We start from the raw sequence: 23,469 nt of genomic DNA, 5'->3' as shown, positions 1-23,469 counted from the left end.
GTATTGAACATACAATTTTTACTATTTTCATTGCTCTACTTTTGAAATTCTCTGGTTTACATAATTAATCTCTGAGCAGCCTGCTCCTTGAACCTTAGGATGATTAGCCTGGCCTCAGGTAGTAAAGGTTAAGATAGGCAGAGCATTCTCATCCTGTCTCCCACATGGTCCATTATGCGGTTTTTACGTGGTCTGACTCAATCCTCTTACCGCCTTTTCAAACCACTCCACAAAAAGAGGAAGTGGATAGATAATATTCCCAGAGCAGCAGGTTGGAGTACCGTAAAACAAAGATGTTATACAGGGGGAGGGAATTTATTTTCAGAATAAGAATACTTTATTAATCCCTAAAGAAATTATGTGGTTACATGTGGTTTTCTGGGACAGCTTACACATGAAGTATATAGAAAACCCTAAAATATTAAGACTTCATGGTCTATTGTCCTCTCTGTTCCTTCTTAGAAAGCTTCAAGACCAAAAACCAAAAGCTGAGGTGTAGATGCTTTAGATGGAGACTCTATAGGCAGCCTGATGTAGAGGTAATGGCACATGAAAGCCCCTATAAAGAGTGACCACTTCTTATAGAAGAGGGAACTGACTTTGGATGATGGTGGTGAAGTTTGCTTAAGCCTTTTGATTTCACAGAAATTTGAAAACATCAACTGTGATCCAGTCAAAATATATAGATATATATGTGTGTGACTGAAACAAATAACTACCCTCAAAAATGCAGCATAAACTGCATCATCAGTTGTGAACAAAGACACAGATAGACAGCTGCAAAAATCACAGAGGTGTTGTCTTTCCTATTAAACGTCTGCGCCCACCATCCATATTTAGTGCATTGAATTGGAGTGTCTCTGACACAAGTCTGTGCAGTCACAAAAACAGACAGCCATGCAAACATCTGCAAAGACCCTGGCAGTCACCAGCTAACAAAGAATTTTGCCTACTCAGGCACACTCACTTCATGTGAACCAAAGGTTTGAATTTGCTGGTGAAGAGAGGAAATGAGTTCACCACGAGATTACCATCTGGCAGCGCGTCAGCTCACACGGGTGACTTTGTGATTCTGATTGTTTATCATGATTTTATCAGGAAGACTAAAGAAAGCAAAACAATCAGAGGAGCGCTCATCTGCAAACCGAGGAATTTTAAAACAAAACTGTCTGAATGACATCATGAACTCAAGACTCAATGGGAAGATTACTAAATAAGAGTTCTAACTTTTATGACCTGAAACCTTGATTGTAGGAAAATGAGTTATAGATTCCCTTCTGTAATCACGCATCCATCAGACAGTAGAGTCACTTGGAAAAACCCCATAAGATGATGAACGTGACTTCTAGAAGCTGTAAGTCAGAGTCAAAAGGACTCAGAGACTTGGAAAATCACCAGCAGAGACAAGAGAACAGACACAGTAGTGTCCCTTTAAGAAGACACATTGCAGGTCAGAAGCACAGGTGGTTGATACTTCCTTCTGGCTAATCCCTGCCCACAGTTTCCTGCCCAAAAACAATTCAAGTTTTAGTTACAAATACAGGCATCCATCTGCACAGATGTATTTGTGAAAGTTGCTAAATTATTGCCCTCTTGCTTTTGGTTCATTTGCAACTTGACCCAAAAGCTGCAGAAACAGTCCTGTTTTGTCGTGTGACTAATCTAGTCAACCTTACATGACAAGGTAGAGAAGAACATTGCCCAAAATGAACCCAGAATGGACCATTAGCTTTAGCAGCCTGTGTCCCTTTAATTAAAAAAGAAAGAAAAAAAGGACTAGCATGATTGGACAGATACTTGAGTACCTGACAAGGATTTCATAGCTCCTCCCTTTTACAGTGTTGTAGGCCCCAACCAATAGGAGAGCAACAAGAAAACATCTCCTGGCTAGCTGGATAACACCACGTGCCCTCACAGGGGCTGAAGCAACTCTTCCTTGTTAAGAATGTAACACTGACAGGATAAACATTAATATATAATGTGATGTTCACAGTAAAACTGAAGTACAACAGAATCCAGTTGATGTCAGCTGATAAAATCAGGCTCATTTATTTCCTAGATTACTGCTAACCTATGATAATTGCTAACTTGACTGCATTGTCAAAGAAGTGTTTGAATCACCTGCAAAATGGTACAAAATAAGGTGTTAGTTTTTCTCAGTGACAGCATCTACCCCAGTTAAAGTTAAAACTCATATTGCTTTGTTACCGGATATGAATAATTGTGTAATTACCTCATCATTACTTAACACGTCTCTCTGAGCAAAGCTGATCCTTATCCTAACAAAGCAGCAAGTTTATTCTGAGACTCAAAATTAAATGACAGTCAGACAATTGAACTGCATGTTTTAGATTAAATTTATTTCTATTTTCAACCTACAATGTTTTACATTAGCTACACACTTCCACAATGTATTTTACAGCAATTGTGGACTATGCTCAATTGCTAAGTGAGAAAAGTTATGGAACAACAAACTGCAGATGATAAAACAAGCACAAATTAGTTTACATTTTATCAATGAAAGAAAACATCTTTAGATAAACTACACACAACTAATTTTATGGACGCTGAATATGCAGAGACAGCATATTACTTTAACAGTAAACCTAAACCACATGACTAGGGGACATCTGATAAAAGGATTAACTCAGTATCTTGTCTGGATCTGTACTGTAGTCTCCTACTCCACTGCTCAGTACTCTGCTCTGAGTAAGGGTTTCAACCTGATACCTTGTGCCCTCCAAGAACTGGTCAGTCACAGAGTTGCTTGAATCAGAGCCAGACTGTGGTTCAGAACCAGGATCAGGGTCAACATCACAGCGAGAGCTGGAATCCAAGCCACCGCCAGTGTCAGTGCCAGGTTTAAGACTGCAGATGTCAAGGTCAGACTCCTCAGAACAGAATGCCTGATTTGTCTCCAAGCTTTCGCCAGGAGATTCTTCTTCTTTGGTGTCTGAGTCAGGAGTCTGCCCCTTGGTCTTGAGCCTCCTGCGGCTGATCAACTTCTGCAACTGTAACTTGTTGGTGAAGAAAATAGTACGCCATCCCACTTCTACTGCCAGAGATGCCACCTCAGCCGAAACGGTGTTGCAATGCCGATGCACCGCCTGTTCCCAAAACTCCTCTGATCCACACAGCTGAGGACCAGGCATAACAAAATATGTTGTGTGTTGAGCATAAGAGACAGTAAAAACAATAGAGGCAGGGGTGCACATAAGTGGTCCGCAGGTGCGCATTCCCTGTCAAAATAAAAGACGTCCACCAGATAAGAAGTTGCAACGCGCGTTTAATGTTCAGACATTTGTTTAGAACTCTTAAAGATGTCGAAAAAGCAAACTCCTTTAAGCAATTACTTTGGTGTTCCTCCACCTCCAAAGAAATGTCAGAAGGAGTCCGAACCGGAAAAGAAGCGTGTATTCTCGGAAAAGTGGTTGCAGGAGGTGAGCTGGCTTCAAACAAATGATGAACGCACAGAGATGTGGTGCAGAATGTGGCGTGAAAATCCCACTCTAGCGGACAAAAACAGTGCCTTTTACATGTACACGAACGCGCGTTGCAACTTCTTATCTAGTGCGCGTCTTTTATTTTGACAGCGAATGTGCACCTGCGGACCACTTATGTGCACCCCTGAATAGAGGAATAAAATGCAACATCAGTTGCATCAGGTCTTGCAACATCAAGACCTGATGATTTATTACGGCAGAAGACAAAATGTGCAAGGGTAAACAGATGTCACATTTAATATCCAATGATGCAGTTTATTTTTGGCAGCAAGTTTATTTGCATGTTTATTAAACTCACCTTTCTGAACCTGCGTGATGTTCGTCCCAGCTGACCCACATCCTCAAGCTCCAGATAATTTATTATCCGCAGAAGTAAGGAATCAGACAAGTGCTCCAGATAATCATAATGGCCTCGGCACAAAGCTGTGGTGTACTCTAAGATTCGAAGGCCGAAAACCATGCGGACCTCACCTAGAAAGAAGCCTCTATTTGTCATCCATATACAAGCATTAAGGTTGTTTTCACATACAGTAAATACAGTATATGATATATATTTGCTTATGTTGGTAAACAGGCTATAGACAACAGGATTTACAAAAGGGTTACATATAAAACAGAGAAATTACCTGTTTTTATAACTACTCTGCGTTCCACATTATAATCAATCCAGTTCTTTTGGGACACTCACACAAATATCTTTTTAGAACTATTCTGTTATTTGTTATGAGCAATTTCTTCTGCCCTCTTGAAAAAAAACAAGACTTTTTTCTTTTTTTTTCTTTTGTCAGACAATCGCTTTTGTGGCACAACACCATCATCCTGGTGTTGCTGACTGATTGAGCCATTGTTAACAAATTTGCTTGGCCTGTGCTGTTCCTGCAATGATAATTCAAACACGCAAAAAATCTCTGGTAACCCTAACTACAAAAACTCCCTGTAGGAAAAGCACCATTACCATCTGTTGTGTTTAAGTTCTAACCTGTCAGTATGGCAACAACTTTTTTTACACCTGTGTGTGTGTCTTTTTTTCCCCACTGTTAAAAGTCTTTAATGAACATGACCAAGTTCAGTCATAAGATGCATATTTTCCATTGTGTTTACCTTTCTTTACTTAAGGAAAAAGCTAATAGGTTAGCTATATTTATGTGATGTGCTTTATGATTTATGTGATCAGGCCTTACTGTGCAGCCAAGTGTCATCCAAGAAGTCCTCATGGGATTGCTTCAGTTCCCCTGGCTTGGAGTACCTGTCTACAATTCTTGGAGATATCTTCCACCATCTCCATACCACCTGGGAATAGCAGGTCAAAGTATGACTTATGATCATGATATTTACAACCACCATTTTTCCATTTTTATAGACATACAACTCTACGGTATTTACATATAATAAGTAAAACAATTTGAGTAAAACAATTCAGAAACACATACTGAACAGTTAGGTGAGGGGCCCATGGGCCAGTTCTGCTGTAAAGAAGGATAATCCTTTTTCTGTTGTACTGTATACTATTATGTCCCGAGTAGAAAAGCCAAGCAATGCAGTAAAAACAACACCTATTCAGACATCTGTACATTTTAATGCAGGAGTGTCATGTTTTACATTGTGAGCCACATACAGTGCACTTTGATTTTGATCGGCCGGACCAGTGAAACTCCCCTTTCAGTCATTGTAAATAAATTTAACTTCATATTTAATCCCTGGGATACGTTAATACAAGAAGAATACGTGCAATTTCAACAGTACATCTCAGTTAAGACAAGATTTTTTCAGAAATTAATTAAATAACAAAAAAAAAACAAAAAAAAACGGGAACATTGCTGTTGGACTAGAAGGGCTTTATCAGGAGAAATAGAAAAAGTTGTAAACGTATGCAAATTAAGTTAAAAGTCCAACATGTATGTGTCCATTCACTTATTCCAAAGCTGTCCAGTGGGCCTAATTTGAGTTTTCGTCTTGGCCGATTCTGGTCTCCGGTCCTTATGTTTGACATCCCCGTTTTACCTTGTAGGTTGTAACTTGCTGTTAATAAGTAGCAAACAGGTGAGGATGCTAAACCGATAGAGTTGCTAATGTTAATTTAAGTTTATTGGCTACAGCTAAGTTAGCTAACCGTCGTTATAACCTTAACTGAACGTTTATTCTTGCCACGAAGTCGCTACATGGGCGCAAACGGCTTCTTAGAAAATAGAAAATTAAGCAAAATTTTAATGAGCATTAGCCCTTATCAAAGCTGACATTACTTACATCTGACTTAGTGACAGAAAAATGATAAAAGCTCTGAATGGGTGCAGGTCCCCGTCCAGAGACTTCAAACAAGGGGTCTGTTAGAAGGGACGCCATGTCAGTTTATATGTTGGCATGGCAACGGAACTTTGTCAAACGGTCTAAGCAACCGAGAGCAAAAAAGCGTTTCGCTTCATGTTAAAGAAAATTTAAATGACTTAAAGAAACCTTAGTATAAACATAGCTGCTTAAACATTTTTGCTCAAAAAAACAAAAACTAAAAACTGGACTTTATTACACTCTAACAAGAAATTAGTAAATCATCAAAGGTTTCAGAGACTTATTAAAACAGTCCTACATGTTTTAGTATCAAATAAATAAGACACAATTTCTAGTTAAAAATCTTTTTAATTTATTTATACATATATTTATATATGTACACATATACTTACCTAGTCTTGTAAAAACAAGAAACACATTGTCAAATTCATTGTTAGTCATAAGCAGTACAACTGAGACCCTCCAGAGTCGCAGTAATGATCCAGTAATGTAGTAGTCCCTGATTTAGTGTTCTTTTCTTTTGCCTCATTCCAAAGCAAACTTGGTCACTTATATCCTTATTATTCTCCTTATTCTGTCCTTCTCTCCAAAAGCTTTTCAAAAAACAAGGCAAAGAAGAGGACAGATATTGAGGGAGTGCGCTGAATAGCTTACAGGGTTGTTTTTTTTACTTTATATATTGTATATGTTTGCCTAGGCAGGCTCTGGTAAACCTGTCAATAGGACAAGTCATCTATGTTCATGTGAACAACTCTGTTTTGTTTTTTGAGGTAACCATTCTGGATCACACCCACACGCCAAAGCTTTCATTAACAGTCTTTCCTTTTCTCTTTACAATATTCCTAAAATATAATATCTGAAGCATCTCCTCTGACATATTCCACCTGCGGTAGTGAGGTTGCGAGAGTATACTAAATATTTTATCAATTAGGTAAAGTAACAGAAACAAGAAGTACTTAATTAAAGGCCTTTTGTGCTCTAGCAGACATGCCTGTCTTTTTATCCTTTCAGCTGTAAACATCTTGAGTTGTCTGCCGGCCCAATTAACTAAAGACTTGCACTTAGTTTCAAACTAAAATTTAGGCCATACTTTTGACTAATAGTGTAGGATCACTGCTGTGCCCCATTAACCTGTGTGAGATGTTACTTTAAATTAAAAAGACGCTGCTGCTCTGGGTATACAGGCAACATTTGTTTCTTACGGACTGCACTCTGGATCTGCATGTTAAAAGGAAACACCTTAGTGCCAGTATAGTAGCAATAAGCTAGAATAAAGAGATATCCCTTTTGAAAAAGAAGCACCTGCATCAAGTACAGATCATGGACTTAAATGGAACCCTGTTAATAGTCTTAAAATGTATACCCTTACCTTACCCTAAATAGATAGTGTGTAGTGGGTTTTTTTTTGTTTTTTTCCACAAGGTGTCTGTATACTCACCTTTGTTAATTCAGTCCTTGTTATACATATACATGTACTTAATTGTGATTACAAATGGTGATATGCACAGAGCGTACAGTTATAAACAAAAAAATAAAATCATATAATGTATATAATCAAACAGTACATTTGCCCTCATAACAGTCCCTTAGTCTTCAATAAAGTCCTTTGCAGTCCTTCATAGTGTTGTAAACTTTTTTTATAAAGAAAAAAAAAATGTAAGTCTTTTTTAGAAATGTACTGCCACTTGTGACTGAACGGGTGCCTTGAATATGTGCTGCATGCTGCCCTCTGGTGGAGAGGACCAGGAGCTGTGCTACAGGAAAGGGTTGGTGGATGAACCCCCTGAAGGGAATGGCCCGGCTGGTGCTCCTGCCTGAAATATGAGAGAGTCCAAAAACATTGCTGATTTGAGAAAATTGAGTCTTTCAGAAAAACCAATCAGGCCATTTTTAATTAGTGACAGCTTTTTGAGAACGCAATACATGCTCACCACAAATGGGTTGTTGGACATGCCAGGGACAGCTATGGGCTGCCCAAATGGTGTGATTGAGGGCTTGTTCTGACCGTAGACTGGGTATCCAGGGCCTGGGGGAAGACAAAAGGTAAAGGGGTTTAAATGTGTTTGGGACTGCTCTGTCCAGCACTCTGCAGAGCCAGTATTTTCCTTTTATTTTATTACAACAGTTATATCATCATGCCATAAAGATAAGAACATAAAGACATAAAGACAACCACTTTACAATGACTTAATGACAAGAGTCAAACCTTTAAAAATTCTACGGGAGTCTAAAAAAAATTAAATTGCAAAGAAAGCCGCGGCCTGGCATGCTGGATTGCATTCAGGTGTAAACAGAGCCTTATGACTTTTATTTATTGTCATCATTCTGGACTACAGCAGACCTTAAAGCTTTGTACACTAAATGCAATCTTTTATCACTGTGCAGTAGCTGCCACTGCTAGGCTGCACTTTAATTTGAGGCAGCAAGGCTTCAACTTAATTCTTAATGCAGAGAGCTGTTATGTAAATAAGAACAAAAAAAGAAAAGCATGCAAAAAAAAAACCTTTAAATTAATGGCCGCCACTGCACAGACACTTAGGGTAAGAGGACGGAGGGATGTGGAAGACCACTAACCATTAGACTGAGGGTGATAGGCCCCTGGCTGAGAGTAAGGGATGGGGGCCTGACCAGGGAATTGCTGCTGGAAGTTTCCGCTGAAACTGGTGGGGAGGCAGTAGGAAGACGCATTCCCAAAGCCTGCAGGCATGCTCATAGAGCCAGTACCAAACGAGGCTACGAGACACACACAGCATGTGTGCACGGTCAGTGTACACGCATACCCACAACACACACACACACACACACAAGGAGTAAATTCTAGATACTTTGGCAAATCACAAAGCTAATAGGCAATGTAACTGAGTTACATCAAAGTAACACAAATGTCTAAGTAAAACAGAAACATTTATAGTGAAGTACGTTAAACTCTAAGTGTGTACACACCTGCAGCTGGAGCTCTGCCGTTGGTCTGGAAAGGGTTGGTGGCCATTTCTGGAGGAATGGCTCCAGCAACGAAAGGATTTGTGGATGGGACGGCTAGATAGAAAACAGCCATAAAATGAGTGTTTAAGCTAAATGAACAAGAGGTAAATGTTTTTTATTTCTGTATGCATCATTGTAGTAGTAAGCACCATGAGCACCTCCAAAGCCAGGTTGCATACTGGGTAACACAGGCGGGTTTTGAGCTGGCGATGAACCCAGTGCTGGTCCAAATATGTTCCTGTAAAAAACATGATGCCACTGAATGTTTAATAAAGGATACGAAAGGCATTACCAGCCTTTTTAACATACACTTGTGCATCCGCATCAAGTGTTCATCACACTGATAAATACACTTATCAAATTAATGTATACTCTTCTAATACTTTTCAGAGTGTTTTCAGCTTAGCAGAGAGGCCACATGAACAAATTCACTGTTCCTGGTAAACCTCACTGTGTGTGTGTCACTTTCTCACCCTTGCACATTGCTGCTTGTGGAGGCAGAGAAGCTGAGCTCGTTGTCTAACTCAGCCAGAGCAGCATAGCGGTCCTCTCTTTGGCTCCCTGTCTGACACTGGGCAGTGGCAGCACTAGACACTGACGGAATTGGCACTCCTCCCCCTTTCAACAAATATTAACATCAATAAAAGAACTAATCAAACATCAAGTGCCACATGCATAAACACACACACCCAAATAATTAAAAGGATCGAGAGCAATTCTCTCGCTGGGAACCTCCCTTTGCTGTCCTTTAGGGATGTCTTTTTCAAATGAGCACAAATTAAAAAGACGTGCATGCGTATTCACAACACTTGTCAAATGGCCTTACGTGGACAATAGGGCTGTGCGATATGACCAAATATATCGGATGACGAAACGACACTATTGTTTGTTTCGTGGTGTTGCAAAATACACGGTTTAGAGCAATATTTGTGAAGATGAGGTAGAACCAGGTAGCTCCAAACAGAAGGACCAGTCAAAAAAAATCGAGGATCTTATTCCTAAACGAGGGGCTACCTTGGTTTGGTTATGAAAAGTCTGACACTGACCAGAAAACCGTACTATGCAAATTATGCCGCAAACTGGTCCCCACCACAGACTCAAACACGACAAATGTCTTCTACCACCTAGGGATGGCCGATATGACCTAAAATTCATATCTCAATATTTTTTAGCTGGATGGCGATATACGATATATATCTCGATATATTTTTTTAAGCCATAAGGTAAGAACAAAAAGAGAGTTCTTAGTCAAAGCTGTGACTGACGGCCTGGAGTTTGAAATCTGCTTCGTAACCGTGTCTCTTAACAGGTGCCATTTATGGTCCTTATACACACACAATATGGTAATATTACATTGAAGCACAGTGCGTATTACTCCGCGAGGCTCCGGACTACGGTAGCCGTAATGCTCCGACAATCCATCAAGGTGCAGCTCCGTAGCTTACCAAAGTCAAACTAAAATATTTTTGACAGATTGCTGAGCGCCGTGTTCAACATAAAATCGGTTCGCGGTCAGTACGCACAACCAGAATTCATACATAAGGCGCACTGTTGATTTTTGAGAAAATGAAAGGATTTTAGGCCGTCATGTCGTTAGCGGGGTTAGCTCGTTAACACGTTAACACATTGACGCCGTCCAGCCCCACGCACGGGGCGATCCGCGGTAACTCGTTAACGGAGATTTGCCGTGTCCATCTTGTCGTTGCCTGCAGGTGAAGCGATGGGGGAGGGGGAGTTGTGTTCAATGAAGGAGAGGCGAGGCCCAATAACGTTGCATAGAGACAAAAGTGGACGAAAGCGAGGCAAACTTGCGGCTCCACAAGTATAATTATAACGTAACATAGACTATATCGATATAAACGATATTGTCACATCTTATATCTCGTATGAAAATATATCGATATTTTTTAAAAACTCGATATATCGCCCAGTCCTACTACCACCTACGCAAGAATCACATGAAAGAGTATGGACAGAGTTTACAGATGAGAAGCAAAAAAAGAGCTGTCATGTGCTCAAAATAAACCTTAGATTCAAACGTTAGAACAGCCTTTTCCCCACAGCACACTGTGCGATATGACCAAAATCTCATATCCCGATATAAAACATCTATGTCCGATAACGATATAAATCACTCAAATTTAACATTTTCTGTAAATTCTGTGAATCTCGGGTAGCTGAAGTCTTTCCAGCTGGGCATCGTGTATCTGGAGTCGAGTGTTTTACCGATGCATGAAACTACACATTTTTAGACATAGGTTGTAACGGCCGCCGTTTTCTTTGCGGCGTGCTGCAGGTTAAAGCCTGTTCTAACGTTTGAGTCTAAGGTTTATTTTTTAGCACCTGACGGCTCTTTGTTGCTTCTCATCGGTAAATGTGCGTCCGTTACAACTTAAATCTAAAAATATATAGTTTCATATGCATCAGTCAAAACACTCGACTCCAGGTACGCCACGCTCAGCTGAAAACACTTCACACAAGTCAAGTTGCCCGAGATTCAGAGAATTTACAGAAAAAGCACTATTTTGTGATATATTTCATTATCGGGATGAGAAATGTCTCATATTGGGATATGAGACTTTGGTCCTAGTGGACAATAAGGGACATCGTTTTAAGTCTGGGGGGGAAACGGGCTATATTCTTGTCTAATAACATGTCATCTTGAATAAAAACTGAGGTTGTTTCTGGGACACCTCGCATTATACCAACCTGAACACTAAGATGTTAGAAGCTCGTCAACAACAGCTCTGTCTCTTCTGTGAGGTTAAACAACACAAGCTCTCCACAAACTGTTTAGTTTTTTCTGCCCCTCAGCTGTGATGTTGCCAGTTTTTCTGGCTGGAACGCTCACATGGAGCAGACAGACGGTATTTTACATACCCGCCCGTCTGTTTACATTCTCTGAATCCTGCCAGCCTGCAGCCTGGTTCCCGATGATATCACACACTTGGTGAAGTGTGTCCAGCAAGCACGACACGAGAAAGGGTTAAGGAAAGGTAGGATTTTATGAGTTTGTAACTCCCTAAGCTGAAACGATGGCCATGGTAGGAGAGAAAAATATTGTGCAGTCTGAGCCCAGCGTTATACTTTACACACTGGCAATGGTCTGCTAGCGTCCACACGATGTGCAATATTGTCAGCAAAGGATGGATGCAAGCTCTGTGCAGATGTCATGTACCCTCCAGTTTAGGCTGACCATTACACTATAGGGCACTGCCTGTGCACGCATCCTCTAAATGGCCTCCAAGCAGACCAGAAAGCAGTACAATAAATACAACTGCTCATCCGAGATAACCATAGCAACAGTAACAAAGACCAACAAAAACCTCGAGCATCCAGAGTGCATTCCTGCATACAGCGGGCTGGCCCAGAGGACACAGCAGGTGAGAGATGAATAAAGAAAAACTGTAGTAAGGGTGCATACATGTGGATAAGATGGAGGGGAAAATGGCAGGGAGGGTGGTACCTGATGAAAAGGACTTTGAGGGAGGTGATGTGCTCTGATGGGATGGAATTGCAGTGTTTCCAAATGCGTCAAAGTTGGCAAAGTTGGTATTTGAATTACCCTGAGGTGCTGCTGCCATACACAAGGGAAAATTAACAACAGACAATGAATGTGGGAATAAAAACAATGGCAGGAGAAAAATGTAAGGGACAATGACAAAACGCAGTGTTCGCATATCTGTATTTACTAGTTGGATGTCAATTAAAAAAAACAACAACGACAATAACAGTACATGTTATGAGAATCATGAAAGACATCTTACCTGACTGGTTTGGAAAATGTGCAAAGTTGGCAAAGTTGGTAGGGGTGGCAGTTTGAGTGGGTGGAGCAGCAAAAATGTCACCCAGGTCTGAGAGCAAGTCAAATTTCTTCTCCTGAGCAGCGCTCTGAGCTTGGGAACGAGCTAGCCCCGGAGACTGGGTGGTGCAGTCAGGAAAAAATTGTAAGTAAAAAAAAAAAAACAAGACTTTTCTTCAGCTGAAAATTGAATGAGAAAGGAAAAGAGTGGCCGATGGGTTGAAAGAAGCTCTGTGTGCATTCGTCTCACCTGGCGCAGAGGGGTCTTATTGAGCTGCAGGGTTTTGAGGGGTTGGACTTCTGGTGTGCTGCCAGTGCTGCTTGCTGAGGAGCCAGACACAGAAGCCTGAACATTTGCTACTACCCTTGCCTGGTCAGGAGGAACATACCTAAAAATCCAGGGAAGAGCACCAGCACGAAACAAAAGCCATATTTAGTCCCAGCACACACAGCTTTGATAACATGATGGTCATACTGAAGAGCTATTGGAACATATCATTTTAGGTCTCAAACAAAGCATATGGTCTGAAGATTTTCACATATATGATTTCTGTTACCTTAATTTACTTAGTTATAGTGCTGGATAAATGGTAGGGCTGATGACCCTTGTGACACTAAGTTGGATAAGTGTTTGAGACAAAGGCAGAAGGACAGTATTTCAAAAGAAGATAAAATTGACCCCGCGCTTTGTACATGAGTATTTGAGAGTTGTGCTTGAAATCCAAAAATTCTGCAGAAGAAGCAGCAAAATGTTACAGAAAAAGAAAGCCTTAGACAATGAAGAATGTGCTGCCAAACTCAAACATATGGTTAACCAAGTCCACAGCAACAAAATGTTTTTTGGCAAAGGTAAAGCTCAGCAATCATTTTCTTTGCTGACAGTAACAAGCAAGGACTGAACAAGAACTTTGTGAATTCTTAGCACTCTAAAGTATTTACTACCCAATGTTTGCACACAGTTAAAAAAAAGATATATATATAAAAGTGAAATAAAGTATGCAAATATCACTGCTCAAACCTGATAAAACAAATAAAAGGTTATGTTACCATCTCTTCTTTTCATATTTTTCCTGGAGGAACTCTTTTACTTTCTGCGGTTCTCTGAAATCTGGAACGACTGATGTTCTGTCGTCATAGAGGCCCAACCAGATGTGTTTACAGACCTACAGGGGGGCACAGGAATGAAGGGAGTGGGAGGCAAGGAGAGGATAGTGGTGGGGGTGGTGGCACAGCCATGAACGAGGTGAGGGAGAGTAAAGGGAAAAGGGGGGAAGGGGTGGAGAGAAATGTGAGTATATAAAAAAGAGAAAGGAATGCCAATAACTTGAATAAAGAAGGCTACTGCTAAATTAGGACATGATTATCAAAATAATGCTCGACAGTGTAAATGACAGTGCTGAGCGCTTTGCTGTAAAGTGTGTGCGATACCTCGTTGCTGTGTTTCTGTAGGAACTCGATTTCCTGCTGTGTGAATGTGGTCATAGAGATGGACTTCACTCTGTGTGGGGGATTCAGTCCTCGCCTGTGGGTGGAGGAGGTATATGTTGTTAGCTAAAGAACAAAAGAAGCAGGATGCCAACCAGTGCTGTTCGTTTACAAAGAAAAAGCAAACAGAAACACAAACCACAGATGCCTCATTACATCTTCTTGTCAGAGTGAACGCACCCTTGAGTACTTTATAGCCATTTTCACACATGCACAACAGCAGCCCTGAGCTTTTCATATCATTAATAGATGCAGAACACACAGGTCCCGTGGAGCCAGACATTAAATGCCTTTTAACCCCTCAGCTCCCTGTGCAAAGTCTGTGTGATTTCTCACAGTGCTGATTTACACCAGCGTGAGAAAAGCTGCGCGGAAATGTCCAGTGAAATCACAGGGAGACAGAGTGGTCATCATGTCTCCTGTCTCTAAGAAGAGCATTTCCAACGCATCTGAAAATGATTTTCTTAGAGACAGGAGGTACATGTAAGGACAACTTTAGAAAGCAGCTTTGTTTGGGACCTGCCAAGCACATCAGACAGACGTTTCTAAAATACAGAACAACAACAAAAAAAAGTATGTTTGCACTTAGTATAGTTTTAGGTTCAAATATTAGGATTGTAATTGTAAATTCGCTGATATCCTAAACATTACTGACATAGTTTAATTACACGTGACATATATTTATTAGGGATTTCTAGCAGATGCAATAATATCAACAAATCAACAAATAATCTGTGTGTAGTCGGCACGTTCTCCCTCTCTGAAATCACTCCAGCTTCCCCCCACAGTCAGAAGTGATGCAGGAGTTTGTTAATCAGCAATGTTAAACCGTCCATAGGTGTGAATGTGAGTGTGAATGGTTGCTTGTCTCTCTGTATTAGCTCTGTTGCAGACTGGTGACTTGTCTAGGTTGCACCACACCTTTCGCCCCATGACAGCTGGAACTGGCTCCAGCCCACCCTGCCAGCCTGATTTGTATAAAGGAAAGAATATGGATGGATGGATGAAAAATTAACTGATGGATGGATAATCTGTAAACCCAAACTTACTTTTGGTTTAATGTTTTGAAACAAGAAAGTCCCTGTCCATATTTACCATGGACACATGGAAAAAAAAAGTTTAAACAAATCTCGATCAGCTGATCTAAATCACGTGCAAAAATCAGTGCAAAATAACTGTGTAGTAACACTAGTGAGTATTCAGGGATTGCGACACATAAATCCAAATGTAAGTTTGTACAAACTGGTTTGTGAACTTTAGCATAAAGAGTAAACATGACCAAAAAAAATGTTGTGATTTATTGATTGATTGTGTAGGACAAAGATCACACATTTAAATGCTAAGAGAGAATATATGCGCGCACACACACACACACACACACACACACACACACACACACACACACACACAATATCAACATAAAAGGAGTAAAACAAGGCTACATTAAAAAAAATACATCCAAATCTGCCTCAAGCAGAACGTCCTCAAACCCAAACTATTGCTGAAGAAAAACAAAATTCATTTAAAACAAACTGAATTCAGGTCAACAAAGAGACACTGTCATTGGAAACCAGGATTGATGTAAAAATTGATGTAAACTGCAACTTGACAGACCTTCAACACTTTGTCTAAACATGGGGAAAAGTACAGTAGTTAGTATTTGGTCTGCACATACCAAATCATTGTATAGACCTGTCCACATAGAACAAAGCTCATTTTGAGAAACTGATTATTCATCTAATTATTTCCAGTTGCCAGAAAAAAAAAATGTGAATACCAAGATTTCTTACAGCGACTCCTCATAAATTGTGTTCTTCTGAGTCACAATCATCTACACTCACAATCTGACTAAACTATTAACTCACGAACACATATTTACTCAACACAATGATTCATCACTTGAAGTGCAGACTGTACAAAAAAAATTACATGACAAACTCTATAACGAGCAACAACAACTTCCAACGAACATTTCCTGTAGCTGCTTAACCCTAACCCTAACACAACTACCATATGGCAAAAGGTGGGAGTACACCCTATACAAGTCCCCAGTCTTTTGATATCACTTTTTAGTTGGTGTGCTAATACTTTAACATATTTAAAATCCCATTCGCATTTTGTTTGCTTGTTTTTTCCATTTTGGGATGCATATGATGTCAGAGAAACCAGATATACGGTAATATGGTCAGGACAATGTGTGAGTATAGAAGCCCCACCCACCTGCTGTCCAAACCTTCTGTTTGTGAGGGGCTGCCAATTAGAAGAAAATTAGTTTTAAACTTGTTTTAGACAGACTTGTTATAAACTGAAGCCTGGCATAAGACAGACAAGCTTTATGCTGAACTGTCAATCATGCAGAGCTACTCTAATAGAATTTAATAATTGAATACAGGGCTAAAAACTATCATGTCCAATTTAAAGGGTAAGCAGTGGCTGGCAACACCTTGTCTTAAGTAATTACCATGCTGTATACTGATAGCAGGATACGCAGAAATGTTTCCTCAGTATCAGCAACTTAATGGGTGTGGGGGGACAGCATATTGCGCTGATCCGGTTTATTGCCTGAATTGCGATTTCACAATGATTTGACATTATGAGGAAGATGTGGTTCAGTCGCAGTTGCAGGCGACCCACTGGCCCAGCTGCTCTTCAGTTACTTTCCAACTTCAGAGACTCACCCTGCTTCTGCTTATCTGGATGTGTGTGTGTTCTTGCGACAAGCCTTCTCAGAGGTCCAGCTAAAGTTCAACTAGAGGAGGTTCCCCTCCATGACGTGCCGTTTTTGAACCCGGTGGTCAAATATTTGACTGTCAGCCAAAGTTACGAACCCAGCGTTAGGCGTGCTACCCTAGACACACACACACACAGACAGACAGACAATCAAGCCACTGACACAGCCCCCTCACTCACCCTGTGTTTTGTAATGACACATGTTATCCCACTAAAGCAGCGATGTAAACAATCCAATCTGCTAACACCGCCCATCCCAGCCCGACAGCTCCGGGCTGAACCGAAGGTAACGTCTGCGTTACCTGTCCTCACTTTAACACTAGCTAACTAGCTAACGGTACCGCCAAGTCAGCGCCGGTGTCCCCACCGCCGTCCAACCGTGGGACACTAAAGAATAAATACAACACTTTGGCCCAAAAGGACACTCACAAGATCCCGGAGCAGGTGGTACAGACGAAGGAGCCCACTGTCATGTTGACATAGGTCGGGCCGCGTTGGTCGCAGTCGAAGCATTTCCTATTCGCGGGCAGGCTAGTCATTTCCCGGAGCATCTTCAGATGAGTCTCCTCCTGCTTACGCTTCGCACTCGTCGCCATGACCGAAAAACTAAAACGGCTAGTTTTACCTAGGGGTGGGGGGAGTTTGGTCAAGGGACGCGGGGCAGGACGGGTGTCTTCAGGACAAACTTGCCGCGTACGACGGCGGTAACTGTGGTCTGAGACACCTTGCTGTGAGAGGTCTACGGACCGACTGGCACACTTCTTCTCCTACACGCGAAAAAAGTGAGCCCCAGCAGCTCCTCATCCACCGGCGCCATCTGTTGGTTTGGAATGACGCCTCGTATTGTGGTTTAAAATTAACACTTGCCTTTGGAAGTGCTTCAGAAAATAATGTGCTATGAAAACACAGCACTTTTACAGTGTCCATCCGCTCATAAGCACATCGCGCACCAAAACACAGTCAAAGATTGCTTTAATTTAAAAAGGCAAACTGAAACTGATATAAAAATACAAAACATAAAGAGCATGAACATAAATTCTACACATTTTTGCATTTATTTAAACACTTCAGTGTCTCTTTTAGACATGATACCACTTGTACATGTTTTAATATTCAAGTCTTTGGTCCCTGCCTTGGCACACTTTACACAACAGGTGCTCATTGAATATCTAGAGATGAGACATCCGCTGTCTCCAGTTTTGGCCTCCCTGACAGTGATCACACTGTTCCCTTTCATAGCCATCCACCTCCTGCTCTGCTTTTCTTGGTGGCTTTGCAGGAAACTGCTGGACACACTGAAGAACTACCCAGTGATTTCCATTGTTGTGGATCATACTGTTCACATGAGATCACTTTACTGTACTGTCAGAGGAGCTGTCTTGTGTGATGCCTATTTTGAGTTCTTCTTAAAAAGTAAAAGGCACTTTGATAAGATAAATCCTGTAAAAAAAGATTTTTTTCCTATAAAAATATTTACATTTGTAAAAATATTACCGTAACCAAAGATCAAATGAACAGAATAACATTTCTCTTATGGTGCATGTTCAAGATTGGGATGACAGATAAGCCGCATGTTGAAATGGTCCATAATTTTTTGAGATGTCAAGACAGAGATGAACTGAGAGATGAACACTCCCATCCTTGTGGCGTAGACAACTGGCACATGCTTATTTTGACTTTGGTCTCTTTCTGTTGCTGGTTGAGGAGCTTGCATTGTCCACAGGCTAGAGGAAAAGTAAGAAAAGCTAATTTTATCCAAGTTATTTTTACCATTTTATTCCTAAAAACGCACACATTTTGATTTATATTTGCATCACTGTTTTCTGAGCTCACCTGCACTCGCTTTCTGGTAACCCTAAAGAAGTCTTTAATGCAAGTCTGCTTCCCACCACCCTCTGCCTTTTCCTTTTCCCTCTCCTCCCGTTTATTTTCCCGCATCATACGGAACTTCACCATTCGATTACGGATCCTCTCCTCCCTAAAATCAAACAAAGATGACTTTCAATTTCCATATGTATAGTTTCATTCATTCTATATATACATACACATACATATATATATACACACACACTAAAAGAAGCACAATAGAAAAGCTCAATAAAAAAACGTACTTAATTCGTTTGGTGTGACAGAGGAACTCAACCAAGGCCTCCTCATTTGGCTCGGTCCAGATGAGCTCGGGAGCTGAGCTTTGTGGTCCATCCAAGAAAATCTTCCTTGCTTCTCTGTATTTCCACATATTTGGAACAGGATGGGTCTAAAGGCCAGATATCACTGGCTTGTTAGACGTCACATGTTCTTTTGTAAGAGAGGTAAAGCCAAAGCTACAAAGATCATCTGATACCTTTCTGTTGATATGCAAAACCACATCCTCTATGGTATGGTGCTTCTGGATCAGGGTCAGAGCTCTCTTAGGACCCAAACCGGGTATCTTTTCACAGTAGTCGCAGCCGAGCAAAATACACAAGTCAACAAACTGGCAGACAAATACAAAATAAGAGAATAAGACAGCTAAAGTGTATTTCTATAGCAGTATGTCCAATACAGATATATTATAATAAATTACATACTTTCAGAGAAATCTAAATGTTTCAATCTTACCTCCTTACGACCAATTTGGAGTTTTTCTAATAGTTTCGGTAAGGAGTATTCAATGACTTCACTGTAAAAAAAAAAAAAAGAGCGTAAATAAAACATTAAGTTCAACTAGATCACAACTAGATGTCAAAATCTAAAACCAAAACAAAGACGAGCAGAAATAATACATTAAGAACAAGTAACCAAACAAAAGACATGAAAATGAATGTTTCATATACAATGATAACGTCTCTTATATTTTTTACCCCTATATTTTTAAACATTTTAGCGAAATACACAACTATTCCATACATGTAACATATATAGATTTTTAAAAAATAATAATATTTGCTTTTATCAAACATGCCATTTGTTCTCAGTTGATACTGTATCTCTCTGAGTACAGTTTAAAAGTAGATTATTTTGTGCTTTGTATGTTATCAGCAAAGTGCGTGATCAACGATATCAGAAAACCTTAAGACGTGTAGTAGTTCATCCATTTATAAAGCTTTCAGCTTTCTTGTGTAGCAAATTCAGTGGATTAATGTTTGTTATCTCCGCCAAGGTCATGTTTTTGGTAGCATTTGCGTGCGCGATACTCTGTCTGTAAAAAGGATAACTCGAAATGTCTTGAATGAATAAAACTTTGTAGGAGTGTAGAGTGGAGTCATTTCAACAATCCATTATCCACTGGCTACTCCTACATAATGTTTTATGTATCTACACCAGCTGTTTTTAACCAGTCTTTTGCTGCAGCAGTGCTAATTTTTCTAAAAGATTTTGCTAGCATGGAGTTTCAACATTATATATTTACCCATTTTGAAATTAATATCATACTTATAAGAATTCCAAATGTTTTCTTTCTATTTTTATTTATATTTTACACCACATCTCAACTTGGCTTAGAAACTGAGTGTAAACTACCTGCTAATGAGCTGCGAGCAGCCCTTTTCTGTCTGACAGTCCACTGCTGTCTGCAAGAAAAAGTAAGGAGCAGATTTCCTTTTCTTTTCTTATGAGACTTGTGGCTGTGGTTTAAAATAGTTCACCACCTGCTGCCAGAAAGTACAGTCATTATGGAGCTCCGTCTCATCTACTATAAATACAGAAAATTAGTGCAAGTGAGCAGGTTATTACAATAACTTGAGATTCTAATCATTTGACATAATAATTTACGTAAAAACACGTATGAGAGCCTCATCAAGCTTTGGATCTGATCATGAACACTAAATTAATGCAACAACCATTGCAAACCTTTGAAATATTTCTTATTTTTAAATATAAACAAATTTAGTAAAGTGAGCTGCACAGTTTCTACCTGTCCTTCTTTGCATTCAGCTGACGAATAAGAATATTGGCTCCAAACGGCAGTGTGTCCATGTCCTCTGAGGCCACAGCGTGCACAGTTCCCTCTCTCACCAGCTGAGCGCACAGTGCCTCAGCGTCCCCTGGAGCCTGACAGACAAAAGTGACATGCATGAAGAGAAATCTGCAGAGGAGGAAGAAGAGATGAAATATTGCACAAACATTTTCATTACTTAGCAGGTCGTACCTGGATAACAGGTACACCAAGATACTTCAGGAGCTGAAGACATTCTTTAGTCAGTAATGACGCTGCAGTGAGCACAGAGGAAAAACACATCAAAATAATATTCCCAGTAGATCACCCCTGTTCTACAACCACTGAAAACTCAAGTCTTTGTGCATTTTCTGCACAGACCTACCTGTGCCCGTCCAGTTTGAGTAATTCCTACCTGCTGTCTGGGCTCGCTTCTCAAGCTGCAGAAACAACAATTTTCAATCAGTCACAGCCGTCTGTATCTCTGTTATCTGGCAGTGATCAAATTTACCTACACGTTGAAAATATTTACTGTAGACTAGTCTCTCTGACCTAAAGTGTTCTTAAACATGCCAGGAAATGTTTAGTATCATGTTAAGTCAAAAACTATACATGCAGGTTTGTGTCTTACAACAGCCTTCTTTTCTCCAGGAGGCTTTCCATCAAACACAAAGACCGGTTTTATGCCATGTTCCAGGAAAGTGAGTGTGCGAAAGAAGAGACCTGTGAGGGGGCTGAAGAAGAGAAATCAAGAGCATTTCACAAATATACACAGACAAATAAGAATTGAAAGACTTTTTCCTGCACAGCTACCTCGAGGGTTTATAGAGAATGGTCTGAAAAAGAGAAAATATCCAAAAAGCAGTAGCTCTCTGGGTGAAAACGCCTTGTTTATGCCAGAGGCAAGAGAAGGATGGCCAGACTGCTTCCGATAGGAAAGCAACATTAACTCAAATAATCATTTGTTAAAACCAAGGTATGCAGAAGAGCATATCTGAGCATGACACGCTGAACCTTAAAGAAGATAGGCAGAAGACCACACAAGGTGCCGCTCCTGTCAGCAAGCCTCTGAGGAATGTTTCTAGCCCCTTCTTTAATCTATGCAACAAAGAATTAAGGTTTTTCTGAAGATAAACATGGGTTGAACCCAATACTGGCAAGGTGTACCTAACAATGTGACCAGTGAGTGTATTTTACTGGTGTCAGTGAGGTCTTGTTTACACTAATTGGCTGTATAGTTGCAGGATGTGGTGATTTTTGTAAGCCCTTTCTAATATTTTTAATCTCATGCACTGATAACACAGTGCAACCTTTAAAAGAACAAATTAAGTGAAATGAATGAAAGAAAAAAAATTAAAATCTTTAGAAATGTTATTGCAGGATTATTTTAATTCAAATGTCTACTATTCTTATTCTACAAGTGTTTGTATTTTTCTAGGCACCTAGTGTACCAGGTTTGATATAAGGAATTAATACACCATGATAAACAGTAAAGAGATAGAAAAAATAACGTTTACTTCAGTTTAACAGGACAGAACAGCATCACATCATGCTTACCTCAGTGTGGGCGTTGCTGCACGGAACTGATTTAAAACAATAGAGGTATCGAGTGCGATTACTTTTCCTGTGGAGTATAGAAATACAACAGCAGCGTGAATACACAACAGTTTAAATTTGCCCTTAGACATTAATTACTTTTCAGTAACATCCACTCAAATTACACTTGATTAAATTCACCTAAACGCACTTGTAATGATCTACACTATTAAGCCAAGTCAAATACTGTACTCCGTTTACTTGTCAGGAATTTATGATGGAAATAAATTTCCAGCAATAGCAGTATTGATAATAATAACAACATCCAGCGCTGATTTGTACTGTATAAATTGCTGGTAGGATTAGCTTTGCCTATTCTTTTATGGCTTTTCTCAGCAGTAAACAGAGCTGGACTATGGACAACTTCATATACAGTTCAGATAACATTTGATTCCTTGTGTCATGGTGCTCAAAGTGTGAGGCGAATAGTATTAATAACACAGTTATCACGCAATGCTGTGTGTGTTTGTTTTCGGCACTAATAAAGTTACATTGAATTAAAATAAATACTAAGATATAGATGTTTTGATTGGACTGTCGAGTTAGCTGATTAACATAAGAGAAATAGTGCGGACGCGGGTAAGTTATTATTAATTACTACCTCGGAAAGCCTGATTATTATAGCAGTAGCTTTTAATTCGTGGTACGTGGACTGGTAATACTTTAAAAAAAAACCAAAAAAACCCCAAAACGTTTCTTTAATGTCAGGTGCTATAATTACAGCTAGCGATGCTAGTAGCTAGGGGGAGAGTGCTAACATTAGCGGCTAGCAGCTGCAGCTGACCTCCTTAACAGAGTCAGACCTGCTGCTGAAACCATCACCGATCGTGTCTGTACCTGTGTAGTCACTGATATCCTTGTACGATATGGCATCAGGAGCATCTGAGCGTATTAAATCAGCCAGTTTAGTGATCCCCATTGTGCCGTCACCACCGACAGTTTCCTCTTAGTGTTACTGTTCCAGGAAAAAAGGCGAAAAGGTGATTTAAAGTGAGTTAAGTCGAGTTTCCCAGATAATTCGAGCAGGATCCCTTGGATAGTAGATTGTCGATTTTTTAATTGAAGACGTCTCTCAAGTTATGCCTTTCAAGTTAAAAACACATCATCATCTTCTTCTTCCTGGTGCTGCATGCCTGCCACCTAATGGAGAGTGTTGAGTCAGCGCTGAACAC

General features: G+C 40.1%; 3 protein-coding genes across 7 annotated transcripts; all 3 read right to left on the bottom strand.

Annotated features, from left to right (window-relative positions):
• Positions 1-2,339: 2,339 nt before the first annotated feature.
• On the bottom strand, positions 2,340-6,008 carry fbxo36b (F-box protein 36b). The gene is made up of 4 exons (XM_014339104.2): positions 5,748-6,008; positions 4,685-4,793; positions 3,802-3,974; positions 2,340-3,137 (listed from the first exon to the last, which is right to left on the bottom strand). The coding sequence occupies exons 1-4, from the start codon at positions 5,841-5,843 to the stop codon at positions 2,643-2,645; spliced, it is 873 nt and encodes a 290-aa protein (XP_014194590.1). The 5' UTR covers positions 5,844-6,008; the 3' UTR covers positions 2,340-2,642.
• Positions 6,009-6,121: 113 nt separating this feature from the next.
• Positions 6,122-17,547, bottom strand: agfg1b (ArfGAP with FG repeats 1b). 4 transcript variants are annotated; one of them, XM_005939388.3, is made up of 12 exons: positions 17,215-17,547; positions 13,999-14,092; positions 13,618-13,733; positions 12,821-12,959; positions 12,536-12,689; positions 12,235-12,345; positions 9,242-9,386; positions 8,918-9,006; positions 8,730-8,822; positions 8,361-8,519; positions 7,718-7,812; positions 6,122-7,600 (listed from the first exon to the last, which is right to left on the bottom strand). In XM_005939388.3, the coding sequence occupies exons 1-12, from the start codon at positions 17,379-17,381 to the stop codon at positions 7,541-7,543; spliced, it is 1,422 nt and encodes a 473-aa protein (XP_005939450.1). In that variant the 5' UTR covers positions 17,382-17,547; the 3' UTR covers positions 6,122-7,540. The 4 variants fall into 4 exon arrangements, with proteins under 4 accessions (XP_005939450.1, XP_005939451.1, XP_005939452.1 ...); XM_005939389.3 differs by having other exon boundaries at positions 12,235-12,342; XM_005939390.3 differs by having other exon boundaries at positions 8,927-9,006; positions 17,215-17,545.
• A 261-nt stretch (positions 17,548-17,808) lies between these two features.
• zgc:110269 (probable flap endonuclease 1 homolog) lies at positions 17,809-23,463 on the bottom strand. Of its 2 annotated transcripts, none has more exons than XM_042227522.1 (11): positions 23,135-23,463; positions 22,259-22,325; positions 21,333-21,435; positions 21,087-21,141; positions 20,915-20,976; positions 20,681-20,817; positions 19,387-19,447; positions 19,130-19,216; positions 18,897-19,042; positions 18,619-18,763; positions 17,809-18,509 (listed from the first exon to the last, which is right to left on the bottom strand). In XM_042227522.1, exons 1-11 carry the CDS (start codon positions 23,214-23,216, stop codon positions 18,453-18,455), a joined length of 1,002 nt encoding a protein of 333 aa, XP_042083456.1. In that variant the 5' UTR covers positions 23,217-23,463; the 3' UTR covers positions 17,809-18,452. The 2 variants fall into 2 exon arrangements, with proteins under 2 accessions (XP_042083456.1, XP_005939447.1); XM_005939385.2 differs by having other exon boundaries at positions 17,813-18,509; positions 19,130-19,261.
• Positions 23,464-23,469: the final 6 nt, after the last annotated feature.

Source organism: Haplochromis burtoni, unplaced genomic scaffold (genome assembly GCF_018398535.1).
Source record: "Haplochromis burtoni strain Fernald_Lab_line unplaced genomic scaffold, NCSU_Asbu1 Contig_266, whole genome shotgun sequence".
In the NCBI taxonomy this organism is placed as follows: domain Eukaryota; kingdom Metazoa; phylum Chordata; class Actinopteri; order Cichliformes; family Cichlidae; genus Haplochromis; species Haplochromis burtoni.
Note: the sequence above shows the minus strand (reverse complement) of the source record. Positions and strands in the feature narration are given on the sequence as shown.

Bases quoted from the DNA above. Each gene is read 5' to 3' on its own strand.
- fbxo36b (XM_014339104.2), bottom strand. From the start codon at position 5,843: ATGGCGTCCCTTCTAACAGACCCCTTGTTTGAAGTCTCTGGACGGGGA. The intron at 4,794-5,747 runs GTAAGTAATGTC...TGCTATTCCCAG, and splicing joins TTTCTGTCACTAAGTCAGAT to GTGGTATGGAGATGGTGGAA. The intron at 3,975-4,684 runs GTAAGGCCTGAT...GCTTCTTTCTAG, and splicing joins GGATGACACTTGGCTGCACA to GTGAGGTCCGCATGGTTTTC.
- agfg1b (XM_005939388.3), bottom strand. From the start codon at position 17,381: ATGGCGACGAGTGCGAAGCGTAAGCAGGAGGAGACTCATCTGAAGATG. The intron at 12,960-13,617 runs GTAACATAACCT...CTGGATTTTTAG, and splicing joins AAATATGAAAAGAAGAGATG to GTATGTTCCTCCTGACCAGG. The intron at 8,823-8,917 runs GTGCTTACTACT...TTTTCTATCTAG, and splicing joins TGGCTTTGGAGGTGCTCATG to CCGTCCCATCCACAAATCCT.
- zgc:110269 (XM_005939385.2), bottom strand. From the start codon at position 23,216: ATGGGGATCACTAAACTGGCTGATTTAATACGCTCAGATGCTCCTGAT. The intron at 21,142-21,332 runs GTAAGACACAAA...TTGTTTCTGCAG, and splicing joins CTGGAGAAAAGAAGGCTGTT to CTTGAGAAGCGAGCCCAGAC. The intron at 19,043-19,129 runs GTATCAGATGAT...TCTGGCCTTTAG, and splicing joins TTTTGCATATCAACAGAAAG to ACCCATCCTGTTCCAAATAT.